Below are 14,598 nucleotides of genomic sequence, written 5' to 3' on the forward strand. Positions count from 1 at the left end.
ACATGATGAAATAATATATAACACAAAATGGATAATACATATATAAAATACATAATACAAAAGACAATACATAAACACTACATAATCAGATACATAATTCTAAAGAGTGACACCATGGTGCATATCTATTCAGTCCAAACAAATAAAACAATGACACTTCCAATACAAGATACCTAATTAAATAAAGGATACCTAATTAACACACCTTGTCCAATTGAGAGTACCTTATTAACACACCTGGTCCAATAGAGGGTACCTAGTTAACACACCTGGTCCAATACACAGCAATAGAGGGTACCTAATTAACACACCTGGTTAAATAGAGGATACCTAATCAATACACCTGGTTTAATAGAGGGTGCCTAATTAACATACCTGGTTTAATAGAGGGTGCCTAATTAACACACTTGGTCCAATACACAACAACAGAAGGTACCTAATTAACACACTTGGTTTAATAGAGAGTAATAGAGGGTATCTAATTAACACATCTGGTCTAACAGAGAGCAATAGAGGGTACCTAATTAACACACCTCGTCTAATAGAGAGTAACCCCTGGTCTAAGTACAAACAAAGCAAGACTTCCGGTAAAGAACAATAGAGTGTATGTAATTAACACACCTGGTCTAAGTCAAAACCTTACCACACCTGTACTGTCCTCAGGTGCAGCCAGCAAGGAGGCAAGTGGCTCATCTGTCACTTCAGTCAGTTCTAACCATGAGGAGCTGGTGCGTGCCTACCACGCCCACAGCCACACCAACGGCGGGCCAACCACACCCGAGTCTGGCCGCAGGAACAAATGCGGTAGGTGGATTGGCTGGGAGGTTCAGCTGAGAGAGTGGTGGTGTGATGAGTGTGGAGGCTTAAGGAGTTTTGGGGAGGCTGATGGGAAGGTTATAGGTGATGTAAGAGATTAGCTAAGATGTGGCAGGTGCAAAATAGAGTGTTGAGATGGTAGGTGGTGTGGCTGGGTGGTGTTGGTGGGGGAGGAGTAATGCTGTGGCAGGGAGTGATGGCATGGTAATGGAGTGCTGTGATGGAGTGTTAAGCAAAAGTGTACTCATGTTTACACAGTGACTAGAAGTGATGCTGGGAGTGTGGGAGGAGGACCCCTTAGGGAACAATGAGAGAGAGAGAGAGAGAGAGAGAGAGAGAGAGAGAGAGAGAGAGAGAGAGAGAGAGAGAAATAATAATTTTCTATTTCCTGTGATTTTTTGTGATTTATGACTGCAAAATTTGCACCTAAGAATTATAAAAAAAAATAAATAAATAAATAAATAAAAATATAAAAAAAGTCATGAATCTTGAGAAATGCATTGAAAAGGAAAAATTAAAGATTACAGTTCATTGCAATGCAGAATTTTTGATGTACAAATATTTCTGAACATTCAACAATTATCTTAAAATATTTTCTTAATATTTTAATATTTGATAACATATGACCCTTGCTGTGGCACCTTGAAAGCAATCAGTCAATTCATTCATTCATAAATTGCAATTCATCTTTTTATACAGTGCCACTTTTCACTATATAGAGGACAGACAGCCATCACCACCACACCTGCTCCTTTCCCCTGCAGGTGTGGTGACAAGTAGTGAGGTCACCACTGAATCTGACACACCTGCTGAGCCTGACCTGGTGTCATTCTGTGCTGCCCTGGGCAACAACCGAGCCCTGCGAGTCCCTGCCCTCTTCAAGCCAGGTCAGTCATGATCAGAGGAAGCTCAAATATTTCAGAACAGTGCAGGGATTCTCTGCAACACAAATGGAGACCTGCAAAATGTACCTATCTATATACCAGGCCAGTAATCCCTCATAGGGTGGTCCAGGTAAAGCACTACACACTCATACACACATCATTCATACTCTTAGCCCTGGCACCCTGTGGTGGTTAGGAATAATCTCATGGACCACTCTACTACACCCCAGGAACTCAGGCATAGCACAGCAGGTCGTATACTTGGAAAATAAAGTGAAAATACTTGCTCCTGACAAGCTTACAAAACCAATAGTGCACTTGTGAACTCCTCCTAAAATAAAGAGATAAAACACTGTTATATTAGGTGCTTAAGATGATTGAAAAGTAGATAGACTAAAGCACACACTGTTTTGTGCTGCTTAGTGCCAGAATAAAAACACAGTGAGCATCAAAAGATGGTAGAGCTAACACTTGGAGATTGAGAAAATTACAAGGGAAGAGACAGTTCACTTCTCCTCAGCCTGGTCTGAATGTACCATTGCTTGAGGCATGTGTCAGGCTGGCACATAGATGGATGGATAGAAGAGACAAAGCAGCAGAAATATGGTTAGATTTAAAAACAGGGAGGAATAAACTTGTTTTCAGATTGAGTGGTAATTGAACAATAATGAGGTTGTTAGTCACAAGTAAATAGTGACTTTTAAAAGATTAATCAAATTTATGGACCAAGGTGATTGATCAAAATAGGTAGGCATGTTTTATACAGGGACTGACTGCCTCATGTAGGGCTGATGGCTTCTTGCAGCTTTTCTTGTTTTTATGTTCTTGTGTTCTTATAAGGGAATAAAATCTTAGAGTGATGATAGAGGAAAAAGACAAGGTCAGTCATTAGGACCAATAATCTGGCATTGGCACTGGTGATTCTTAGTTTGCATAAGTTGTTTTACATTAATTAGTTTAATGTGACTTAAAATATAATAAATTTAGCCCTTTCACTGCAATAAACAACAATTTACATCACTAAGAAATATGTATGAAATCTTTACAAGCATGTGCAAAAAAGAAGGGGATGAAAAGAATAGATTTTGCAATTCTTAATCTGTGTAATGTTTGGAGGTGGCTGTAGATCAGGAACGGACATCCTGGAGTGCTGAGTGACTGGGGAAAGATGTGCCAGACAGCAGGGAAAGGGTTCATTGAATTTACATGATCTTGATTAAGGAAATCTGTTTCCATTTTTTTTCTGAATTTTTATTGTTTTAGCTTTTACATTTAAGGATGGGATTAATAAACAAGGATAAACCATATGAATTTGTATTATTCAATTATAGATTAGATTAGATTATCACAGTGAAAGGGTCAAAAGAAATCCATCCATCCATACATAATTATGTTCTCTTCTTTACCTGTATGTTTGCACCCCAAGCTGACTAACCACCACCCTGTCCACCAGACGGGGACTACCAGACTGTGGCTGACATGGTGGGTGGCGGTCGCTCCAGGACAGAGTCGACCACCAGTCACGAGGAAAGTTCAGACGAGGCCAGAAGTGCGTCATCCCACCGCAGGTCACGGGGACAGGAACTGCAGGCCAGGCAGGGTCACCGTCCCTCCCGCGGCGACCCAGATTATAGCTATGCTCGCCCCGTGAAGAAGCAGTGCCCTCCCCCTCCTCCACTGTCCTCCACTGAAAGCAACAGGTGTGTGAGTTAGTGATAGTGAGGTCACTGACAGACAGACTTGCCAAACTGTTCATTAGTAAAAGTTCCATGGCCACTAAGTTTGTGATCTTATCTGTGTCTGTATCTTTCCAGTGATTTTATTCCTTGATGTACACTTTTGGCTTTCACTGCTTCCTTCTTTAATCCATTCTATATCTTTATATATTTACATAGAAAGATATGTTTGCAGTATTTGGATATCTCTCTCTCTCTCTCTCTCTCTCTCTCTCTCTCTCTCTCTCTCTCTCTCTCTCTCTCTCTCTCTCTCTCTCTCTTATATTTTTTTCTCTCCTCAAATATTCAGGTTCATCTCTTGTCCATAACAAAAGGCCATTTCTATCTGGTTCCTCAGGTTGGTTGACTAACCCTTAAGCTGAAAGGGTTTTCACACATCTCTCCATTCCATATGTCTCTTTTCCTATGTGGAAAGATGTGTGTTATTTAGGCATCTCTCTTCTGTCCAAGTTTCTTTTTATCTTTATCGTCATGTCAAGTCATCCAGTACTGGCACTATCTTAGCTGCTGTTCTTTGTATTCTTTCCAATCTCTACATGAGACATCACCAAATTGATTAAGCTTAGCAGAAATTATGTGATGTGCCCTACTGATGCTGGTGTGAAGGTGAGGTGTTTGTAGTGAGCCATGTGATGCCTTCCTCAGTGCTGAATATGGAGAGGGCAGCCAGACCACATACAGCCGTCGCCACACACTAGAGTTTTCTGAGGCAGAGTGCGACCACCCCTCCATCAAGCAAGGTTAGTGTATGGGACAGCCTGTATTGTGTGGATGGATGGATGGATATTGGGATGCATGTACAGGTGGGATATACTGTATGTTCATGTGTGGTTCAGATTCATAAATAATGTCAAGAAACACTGATAGATGCTCTCACACACTGATTGGTCTACAGTATGTACAAAATATTGTTAACTGCAAGATCTTCTTTGGCCATTTCCTTAGAGTTAGGGGTTGGCACCATGTACAAGTTTCTGTCCATTGCATCTTCCTCAGTGCCTCCCATCCTTTGTAGCTCTGCCACATTTCCATCCCTCCATTTCACTCTTTCTTTCCATCCACCTTTTTCCCTTAACTGTCTTTTTTTCAAGCTCTTTCAATCAGGTCCTGGTCTTCTCTTCTTATTGTATGTTCATGCATGGTTCAGATTCATAAATAGTATTAAGAATCATATGTGCATGATACCCACAGGCATGGTAACACTAGTGCTGACTGATGTGCTCACTCCCTGATTGGTGGACAGTAAGTGCAAGATATTGTTAACTGTAAGACCACAGGTGAATGAAAATTCAGATGAAAAGAACAAAACCATTATATTAATTATAGAGAAACTAGGAATGGATTGGCTTTTTCCTTCTTACACCTTTCCCAAGACATGAAGGAGACAGATCAGTAAGTTCCTTGAGTGTCTGTGGCTTTGAATTATTTCATTCCTCCCTGAGTGCTGCCTGCAGTTTTGTGGTGTCCAGGCTGTCCCTCCTCTGCCTGTGCCTCACAGTGATAGACCAGATACTTGCAGCAGGGTTAAAGATCAAGAGAATGGGATGGCCAGTCCTCTTATGAGTCCAGCTGGCAGTTGTGATTTTTTGGTGTGTGTGACAGTGGACATTTCAAATAGCCCAAGGAAGAAGTCATGCAAAAACTCTAAATGATTGTTTTGATTCGTTTTTTTCATTTCTTGTTGAAAACACTGAATTTCCCACACCATAATTAACTAAAGGAGGCACACACCATCACTGAATCAGGATTAAGTCTTGAATATAAATTTAATAATTCCTTGTCCATGGCATACATGTTTACTGTGACTACAGGACACTGTGGAGACAGACTCAGTGCTCCATGACACTTGTTGCCAGCTTGTCATACTCACTGTAGTTATTTCTTGGCAAGTGTAGCAAAGCTTTTGATGCATACAAGTAATGAGGGATTTTTTGGGAGGATGGCATCTGTGAAAGTGAGGGAGGGATGTTGTGTAGGCAGCAGTGGGCCATTCTGCCAGACACGTGTGTGTGGGTGTTTTGTTCTCACAATCCTCCTGCTGTTATTTGAGGATGGGCATCCTCTCAATGTTTCATAACATTTAGTATGCATCCTGATGCCTTGTGCCCTCACTCTGGCCACTTCTTGTGTTAGTGTCCCCTTCCCAACACTGTCACCCACTTCTGCACATGTCTCGTAACACCTGTAATCCTTGCTGTTCCCTCCACTGCAGTCTGTCTTGTGTAAAGTCACAGTACTACAGTGTGTCCTTCAGTTAATTATTTTCTGCCATCCATTACAAAGATAATGTAATTCATACCAGTGCACATCTGTTTAAATTATTGAAAGGAGAGGTGAGTGTTGGTCATCAGTTCTGGTAGATGGTCTCAACTTTGAGTGAGTTACTGGATGCATGACACTGCTCTCAACAGTCACCAGGCTGCCACTGAGCAAACTTTTACAATTCTGTCATGAAGCACCAAACATTATTTTGGCACTTAGCATTTGTATTCCTGTATTGTTTTGACTTGCAACTCCTACCCTTGTGATTTTGCTGGTGTTAAGCAATTTTTCTTTCTCTTCTCTCCATTTGCATAGAGATCATATATGAGTTCTAAAACATGAAAATGACAATAATACTCATAATGCAGTGGAAAGTGGATTGGGGCTGGTCCCTGTGGTGCAGTCACTCAGACCAGCTGTCACCAAGCAGTACAGACATTAGATTTAAGCATTCAGTGCTGTTCAGGTTAGAATCCCCAGCAAAAGTTGCTTTATTTCTATCAAAAACTATTATGTAATTGTAAAATACATGATTATTGTAAGTTATATATTCAGAAACATTATAGTCAAGTAAGGGCTTCAGTAGAAATATGTAGGTTTAGCCACACTTTTCAAAATAAGACAGGCAATACACAGACCAGCGAGTGACAGTGTCAGTCAGTGGCCATGTTACCATGTTGTTTCCTCAGCTTGCAAAACTATTATTACAGACTTGGTGAAGCAGAGTGTTGCATAATAGTCCCCTGCCAGGTAACCTATATTATTGCTTCCCCCCGACAGCAGGAGTGGAGCCTCTGGAGCAGCTGATGGCTGACCTGGAGCTGGAGAAGATGGTTCAGGATGCCAGCAAGACAGCTCTTTGACACTTCCAGTAGTGGTAGAAGCCTCCCCCCACCACCCTCACTCCTCTGCCACTGCTGACCACAACACTGAGGCTGTATTCTTCAGGACTTGATTGTTGCTTGGACTTGAGGCTTCCCTGCTTGGTAACACTGTTCTTAAACACTGGGCTTTCACTGCAACAATCTCCAAGGTTTACAGAGATGATTAGTCAGGTTTCCCTGAATATTTTTCTCACTAGTGGAAAATCCTCTTTTAAAGTATCACTAGAATCATGAAAACCCAATAACTTCTATTTCATCTTGTTAAGTGTTATTAAGATACAATGCCAAAGTGTTTGAGAATACAGAGCCACAGTTGGCTTATTGCTTTGATCTCTGGCTGAGTGTGTGAACTGGTGTCCTGAGTCTTGTGTCAGGCTGTTGGTGCTTCAAAGGGATGTGGCAGCTGCTGGGTGATGGAGGTTGAGGCTTCCAGCCGTGCATACAGCCCTCAGCTTCATGCAGGGTGGTGCACTAGGGTGTTCTTGTCAAGCTTGCTTATATGAGTTGCTGTTGTTGTGTCCACACTTGCCTCATACAAGTAATAAGTGATTCTCAGTGAGTGTTATGTTGTGGTGGTGCAAGATGCTGCTGAGGCTGGAGTTTTGTCCCATTGTATTGTTGGTTGGTTAAGAGTCATTGTGTGTCAACATATGAAATTTGTTCAATACTTTGCTTTACTAAGTTGTCACAAGAGTACTGCAGTCATCAGTTCAGTAAGATAACTGCAAGAGTCAACAAGCAATCAGTAAATAATGAGGCAGATTAAAGAGTTCAAAGAGGTAGAAAACAATTTTTTTACTAAAAAGTTACTAAGGAAAGACCAGGTAAAGTAGAATATTCTAAGAAGTAGAAGATGAAATATTTAAGTTTTTGAAACAACAAAAGATGAGGCAGGATAAAAAATTAAAAGTAGTAAAAGACAGAGTTTTTTGTGTGAACAGATGCAGGGAAGACAAAGCAGACTAGAGAATTCCAAGAGCCGCACATATGTGATGGAGTGATGGTTAACAAAAGATGAGGCAGAGTTGAAAAATGATGGATTCATGTTCCAGTTACCACTTCATTAAAGTAATGACAAGTGTCAGCAAGTAATAAAATGGAATAATTTCTGAGATGACAAGTTACTAACAAGTTTTGACCCATTTGATAACAAGTTACCATAGATGACCAAGACATCTCCACTCTCATACATGACTGCAGGAGCTGAGTGACTGTAAGGGAACAAGTATAATCCCATACATGTTATTGGTTGTTTTGAATAATCACCAGATAGCAGTGGAGTAAGATACCACTTGGTCTTACCAATGACTGCTGTAAATAAAGTCCAGATATCAGAGGGTGTTACAAGGTACATACTATGACAGGCAGGTACCAAGGAGTATGGGACTACACCAGGTACCACAGTGTTTGTATATGATATCATGGGTGCTATAAAATGGTCACCACATATGTGCTAGAGGTGGTTGTGTAGGATGACCAGATACCAGGGACTGTTGTTGTATGTACAGTACATGGATACAAGTGCTAGGAGCTGTTACTTATGGTTACTGTATAGTGGTGTTGTATATTGTTATCAGATACCACTGAAGAAACATACTAGGAACTTTAATAATGGTTGTTAATTACTAGAGAAGGTTATGATTTATTTTTATTTTTATTTTCTTTTTCTTTAGGGTACTAGGGGCCATACATGAGGAGCAAAGGCTTCAATAAGTACACGTACGATACCTTATGACTAGGGGACAGGGCAGGGTAGTATACATATGCATACATACCTATGTGTTAATACAACAAATCATGACGACGTTTGTAAATATATTATTGTATGTAAACTTGAATAATGATTCTATATATGAGCTTCTGTACTGAAATGTGATAAATATGTATATTGTAATGGTAGTTGGAGGTTGTGTTAGGTTGTACCACTGGAAAGGTGTAATGTGATAGGGTGACTCAGGTGAATGGAAGAAAGGTGAGGCTGAGGAAAGGATGAGTGGACAAAAGATAACATAAGGAAAAGAATTCTGAGAGACTAATGATTTTTTAGAGATGAACCAGGAAAGATGTTGAAGTTTAACTAATGAGTGTGTGAAAGGCAAAGCAAGGAAGACAGTTCTGAGAGATAAAGGACAGAGTTTCTTTTTCCTTGCATTTGAACAAAAGTTGAAACCACAAATATAATTATAAACAGTCAGAGATTAAGTATTTTTTACAATGATGAGCAATGAGGGAAAATAGAGAATCCATGGTGAATAATTTTACACATGCATGAAGGCACAAAAGGTGAGGCAGGGAAGAGAATTTAAAGTAGTAAAAGAAAATAATCCACATATAAGTGAATAAACAGAGACAGATGAGAGAATCAAATAGTAAAAGGCATAGGATTTTTGCACATAAAAAAATGAATGAAAGATGAAACAAGGAGGAAAGTTTAAAGTGGTGAAAGATTATGAATTTTTACATATAAGTGAATAAACAGAGACAGATGAGAGAACTGATCAATAAAAGATGAAGAATTTTTACTTGTGAACAAATGAATGAAAGACGAAACAAGGGAGTTAATTATAAGTGGTGAAAGATGATGAGTGAATGAACAGAAGACGAGGCTGAAGAGAGACCAAAGAAATAAAATGACAAAGGATTTTTTATCATCATTCTTACATAACTGTTGAAATTTTTGATGTGAAGTACATACATACATACATACATACATACATACATACATATTAAGAAGAACGTCCCAACTTAAATATATACGTGCATACATACGTGTTGTGTTGTGCCCCACACCTGCTACTGTTTTGTGTTGATTATCTTCCTCCTCCTCCACACCTGGTCACCTTCAGACATCATTACTTCTTACCTGGAATATGTTAGAAAATTGTTTTTATTTCTACTTTTTTTGCATTTTATAAAAAAAGATTTTGTCTTTTTAACTTTTCTTTGGCTTGTTTTCAGACATGAACTTTTTTCTGACCAGTTTTTTCTCAGACTTACATTTTCACTCACTTATTGAATCAATATGTTCTCAGCTTGTATCTTCAGTCATGGATTTTCATGTAACCTTCACTAACTTTATTTGAACTTACATTTTCAGTCACTTTTTTTGTAACTTGGTAAACTTTTATTTGCTTTGTACGTTATCACAAAACATTGAAAGGTGCTGAAAATTTTAACTCCTAACTTGAAATGTATTTTATGTATAGTAATCTCATTTATTATTTTCTTTCCCATTCCCTTTCTTAATCCTTCCTTCCTCTCCTCATCTCTTCCTCACTTATTTCCTTCCCCTTTATAGTTGACCACACTGCTCCACACATTCTGCTGCTCCTATTGTTCCCACACTCCCCAAACCTACTCCACACACATCTCCATTCCTGCTCCACACACACTGCCTCACCTGGTGTCCACTGTTCCCTCTACCATTTTCTTTTCACTGCTGTTAATCATTATGCAAGTGTCTGTGCATTTGCTGGTCTGTGTATGTAAATATGTCTGTATATATTCTGTGCGTGTGTGAACATTTGTGATTTCACACTTTGAAGTTTTGTATAAATAAACAATGCACCATTTACCAGGCTTTTATTTGAAATTTAGGAAATTTGTACATAAGCTTATTGTGTAATGTTACAGATTTTATGTAATGTCTTCATCTGTATCCATGTAACATGCAACATTTATCTTCAAGATGAGTGAGTTTCTTTTTTCTAAAGTGGAGTGTGATTTTTCTAAAAGAGTACTGTAGGGTGGTCCACAAGTCGACCAGTTTCCACCAGGGCTGACAGGGCTAAGAGTGTGAATGATGTTTGCATGTGTGTGTGAGTGTAAGGTACTTTATTTGGGCCACCCCATGTGGGATTGCCAACCTGGTAAATAGGTAGAGTACAGTAAAAATAATATCTCTACTCCTTTTTTTTTTTTCGACATAGGGAAGTGACATGTGCATGGTACTCCTTGTGGTGCAGGCACCGGGAGTGGTGAACCTTGCAAATTTATGATTGGGCAGAGTAAACTTAGTGTTATTCAGTGCCTCAAAACCCAATTCTTCCATCCAACAACTTGACACGACCTTCCAGATATCCATCCCCTTTTCTTCAATGACACTTAATTGTCCCCCTCTTCTACAGTGAAGATCCCCCGGTCTGACCTTTACTAATAATCTAAACTGGAAACTTCACGGCTTCCTTGAAGTTAATAATAAAAACACAAATAATAATAATTTGTTGATGAGTTTTGTTTATAAATAATATACATATCTAGGGATTTTCCCAAATCTGTTGCGTGGCGCAACATACCCCACACGGACACGGGACAAGGCAAGAGAGGAAGTGACACGCATCCTGCACAGTCCAAATCCTCACGGCCACTCAATTCCGCGGGCTGTTGTTCACACGTACGCCCAACCAGGCCCACGCTAACACTTCAATCAGTTCTCGTCTACATTGTCCACACATGCACCCACAGGGACACCCACGTACATAAACATACACACCACCTCCCAAATCAAGTTCGTAATAATAATAATAATAATAATAATAATAATAATAATGGCACGCACTGGCTCCATGACTTAGTATCTCGAGTTCACCTAGGAAGTAGCCATCAAGAACCACTATCTGGAACGAGAGGAAAGGGGCAGACCAAGGATTCTGCATTAAGGTTTTATACGTTCTCTGGGACAGACTAATATCAAGGATTCTATAAATATACGTTCAACACCTGCGTGGAACAGGACCCTTAAATAGGACCATGTTGAGGGACGCCATTGCTAATATGAGCTGAGAAAGCATCGAGAACCGATCACAGGGCAAAGACGGCGAGGAAATGCAGTTCGAGGCCTTTTGTGTTGAATGGCGTTGCAGGCGATAACAGGTAACAGATATACAGATATTTATTTATTTGTGTGCATAAAGATGGAAGAGCTCTGAACTATAAACTAGTGAAGGGAGAGAGCAAGAAATGGTGGGTCAGGGAGGTATGTTAGCGGTAGGGCGTACCAAGGAAGCTGAAGACAAGAGGAACTTTTTATCCGAGGAGGTGAGCCAGGGATCTTCCGTTCCTTAAAAAGTATAAGTATGTTCCAAAGATTCTTCATTAAGCTTATGTGTAAATTAATTTTATACCTTCCTTGGTATATTCGTGGCAAGAAACTCTGGAGAGAGCAGCACCGTCGACCCTCAGCTCGAAGCATGTAAACAAATCCCTAGCCCTCTAGAATGCTGCTCACTCTGGATTACTTTCTCTTTGAGAGACTGATCGATGCAGACGTGCTGCTCCTCGCTTCCTGTGTTCTGCTGTTGCTTTGGATCCTGAAGGGCACCCACCATAACTGACCCTAAAAGACCGCAGTATTGGTGTTTAGCCGTGCTACCAGAAGGACTGGCCAGCCGGCTTCTCTCACGACCTCCACTCCCCAAGGGAGTGGAGGTCGTGAGACTGCTCCTCTACTGTCTCCAAGAGGATCCATTCTCCATCGCTATTTACCGGTAAGGTCTTGCTTCCGCTGGCTAAATCCAGCAAACAAAGTACACCATCTTATGCCCCTGTAGCTGCTAGTCCCCCGTCACCCCATGCTGGAGCTGCCTCCCCTCCCGGCCTTTGGCCCCACCAACCCACTGGCAGACAGCTATTAATCATAAGATCTCAAGGAGGCCACTGGTGCTTCAATGACCTGGACTAAATGGCAAAAGCTCTCTATTTTCTTTGACAGTCATAAGTTTGTGTTGCTTTTGCATGTGTTCCAGCACTTAACCAAAGGCATTAGCTTAATCAAACTTAGAGTATTTTGTATCTTTAAGTAAGAAATGGGAAAGAGAAATAAATATGAAAAGTTGTCTATTAATTACACTTACCTGGTATTCTTACCTGTTGGGCTTCCCAAACCCCAACCCAGGAGGGGGTCCACAGAAGCAACACACTGCTGATGCGCCAGTCCAAGTTATTAGGAATGTACAAAACAGATAAAGCACTAAGATGTAATGACTAGAAAGTGCATCATAGTGGCTAAAAGAGATAGACACTAGAATATCCAGTGAGTCATGGTGATGGGGGTGAGGACAGAGATACGGATGCAAGTTGCTGGATCAGCAATAATCATATAGCAGATCTCCAAGGTAACAAGACAAAATTGATTTAAATGATGCCAAAGTCATGACAGATATAACAGAGTCAGGTAAGGTATTCCAAATTAATATGCATCTTAAACTGAAAATTTGTTTGTGTATTTCAAGATAGGATCGTGTGTGGGCAGTTTTTAGGTGTCGTCCTCTAGTGCCTGGATAAGGTGGGCGAGAAAAAAAAAATTTTCAAGGGATGGGGGTAAGACCATGAAAAATTTTCCAATAATTAGATCATGTTTCAGTAGCCTTCCCTTAATGGAATAATTTTAAAGTCTTGAGTCTCATAGTAGAGATTAGGTTTTTGAGTCCACAAATTTTCTTAGTCCATTTGTGTTGAACTGATTCTAATAGCTGTAAGTCCTTGATGTAACCTGTGTTCCATAAAGAAGATGTATATTCCAGTAGTGGACAAATATGGGACATATAGGTGGACCATGAAGGAAGCCTCTTGATTGACTGTAGTTTTGAGGATACAAGACAGACCCTTGTTTACAATATTGGCAATATACTGGTGGAATTTAAGAGAAGTGTCAATCAGTACTCCTAAATCAGATGCAGAATCCTTAATAGGGAATGGAATATATATATATATACGAGTATATATATATATATATATATATATATATATATATATATATATATATATATATATATATATATATATATATATATATGATACCACCCTGCACTTTTCCACTTCTTTTCATAGATGTCCAACCCTTCAGGAGGTAAACATTTCACTCAGGGAAGCCACAGAACGCTTGACTTCTGATCTTTCTAAAATTTCTCATTGGGGCAGAGCAAACTTGGTATTGTTCAGTGCCTCAAAAACTCAATTCCTCCATCTATCAACTTGACACAACCTTCCAGACAACTATCCCCTCTTCTTCAGTGACACTCAGCTGTCCCCCTCTTCTACACTGAACATCCTCAGTCTGTTCTTTACTTATAATCTGAACTGGAAACTTCACATCTCATCTCTAGTTAAAACAGCTTCTATGAAGTTAGGCATTCTGAGATGTCTCATCCCCCCAGCTACTAACTCTGTACAAGGGCCTTATCCGTCCATGTATGGAGTATGCTTCACATGTTTTGGGGGGTTCCACTTATACTGTTCTTCTAGACAGGATGGAATCAAAAGCTTTTTGTCTCATCAACTCCTCTCCTCTAACTGACTGTCTTCATCCTCTCCCTCATCACTGCAATGTTTCATTTCTAGCTGTCTTCTACCACTATTTTCATGCTAACTGCTCTTCTGATCTTGCTAACTGCATGCCTCCCGTCCTCCTGCAGCCTCGCTGCACAAGACTTTCTTCTTTCTCTCACCTCTGTTCTGTCCACCTCTCTAATGCAAGAGTTAACCAGTATTCTCAATCATTCATCCCTTTCTCTGGTAAACTCTGGAACTCCCTGCCTGCTTCTGTATATCCACCTTCCTATGACTTGAATTCCTTCAAGAGGGAAGTTTCAAGACACTTATCCTTCAATTTTTGACTACTGCTTTGGACCCTTTTATGGGACTGGCATTTCAGTGGGCATTTTTTTTATTGGATTTTTGTTGCCCTTGGCCAGTGTCCCTCCTACATAAAAAAAAAAAAAAAAAAAAATATATATATATATATATATATATATATATATATATATATATATATATATATATATATATATATATATATATATATATATATATATATATATATATATATATATATATATATATATATATATATATATATATATATATATATATATATATATATATATATATATATATATATTATTTGGGATGGTACCACACACTGTGTTTACGACAGATGTGGCCCACAACCTACAAAAGGTTGGGGATGACTGCTTTATACCGTTACTATGACGGGGTCAGCAGTTATTCACCGAGGAA

The 14,598-nt window shown here is 39.6% G+C and overlaps 1 protein-coding gene across 7 annotated transcripts in view; it reads left to right on the plus strand.

Moving 5' to 3' along the window:
- Positions 1-10,154, plus strand: part of LOC135091513 (cell adhesion molecule Dscam1-like) — a 63,293-nt gene extending 53,139 nt beyond the window's left edge. For 6 of the 7 annotated variants that reach the window (XM_063989223.1, XM_063989229.1, XM_063989226.1 and 3 more), the window contains 5 exons: positions 664-804; positions 1,581-1,703; positions 3,154-3,400; positions 4,082-4,176; positions 6,479-10,154. In XM_063989223.1, the coding sequence (XP_063845293.1) occupies positions 664-804; positions 1,581-1,703; positions 3,154-3,400; positions 4,082-4,176; positions 6,479-6,561 (689 nt within the window). In that variant the 3' untranslated portion in view covers positions 6,562-10,154. The remainder of the gene's footprint in view (positions 1-663; positions 805-1,580; positions 1,704-3,153; positions 3,401-4,081; positions 4,177-6,478) is intronic. The other variant, XM_063989225.1, reaches the window with a different exon arrangement.
- The last annotated feature ends 4,444 nt before the right edge of the window (positions 10,155-14,598 follow it).

Source organism: Scylla paramamosain, chromosome 37 (genome assembly GCF_035594125.1).
Source record: "Scylla paramamosain isolate STU-SP2022 chromosome 37, ASM3559412v1, whole genome shotgun sequence".
NCBI classification, from domain to species: domain Eukaryota; kingdom Metazoa; phylum Arthropoda; class Malacostraca; order Decapoda; family Portunidae; genus Scylla; species Scylla paramamosain.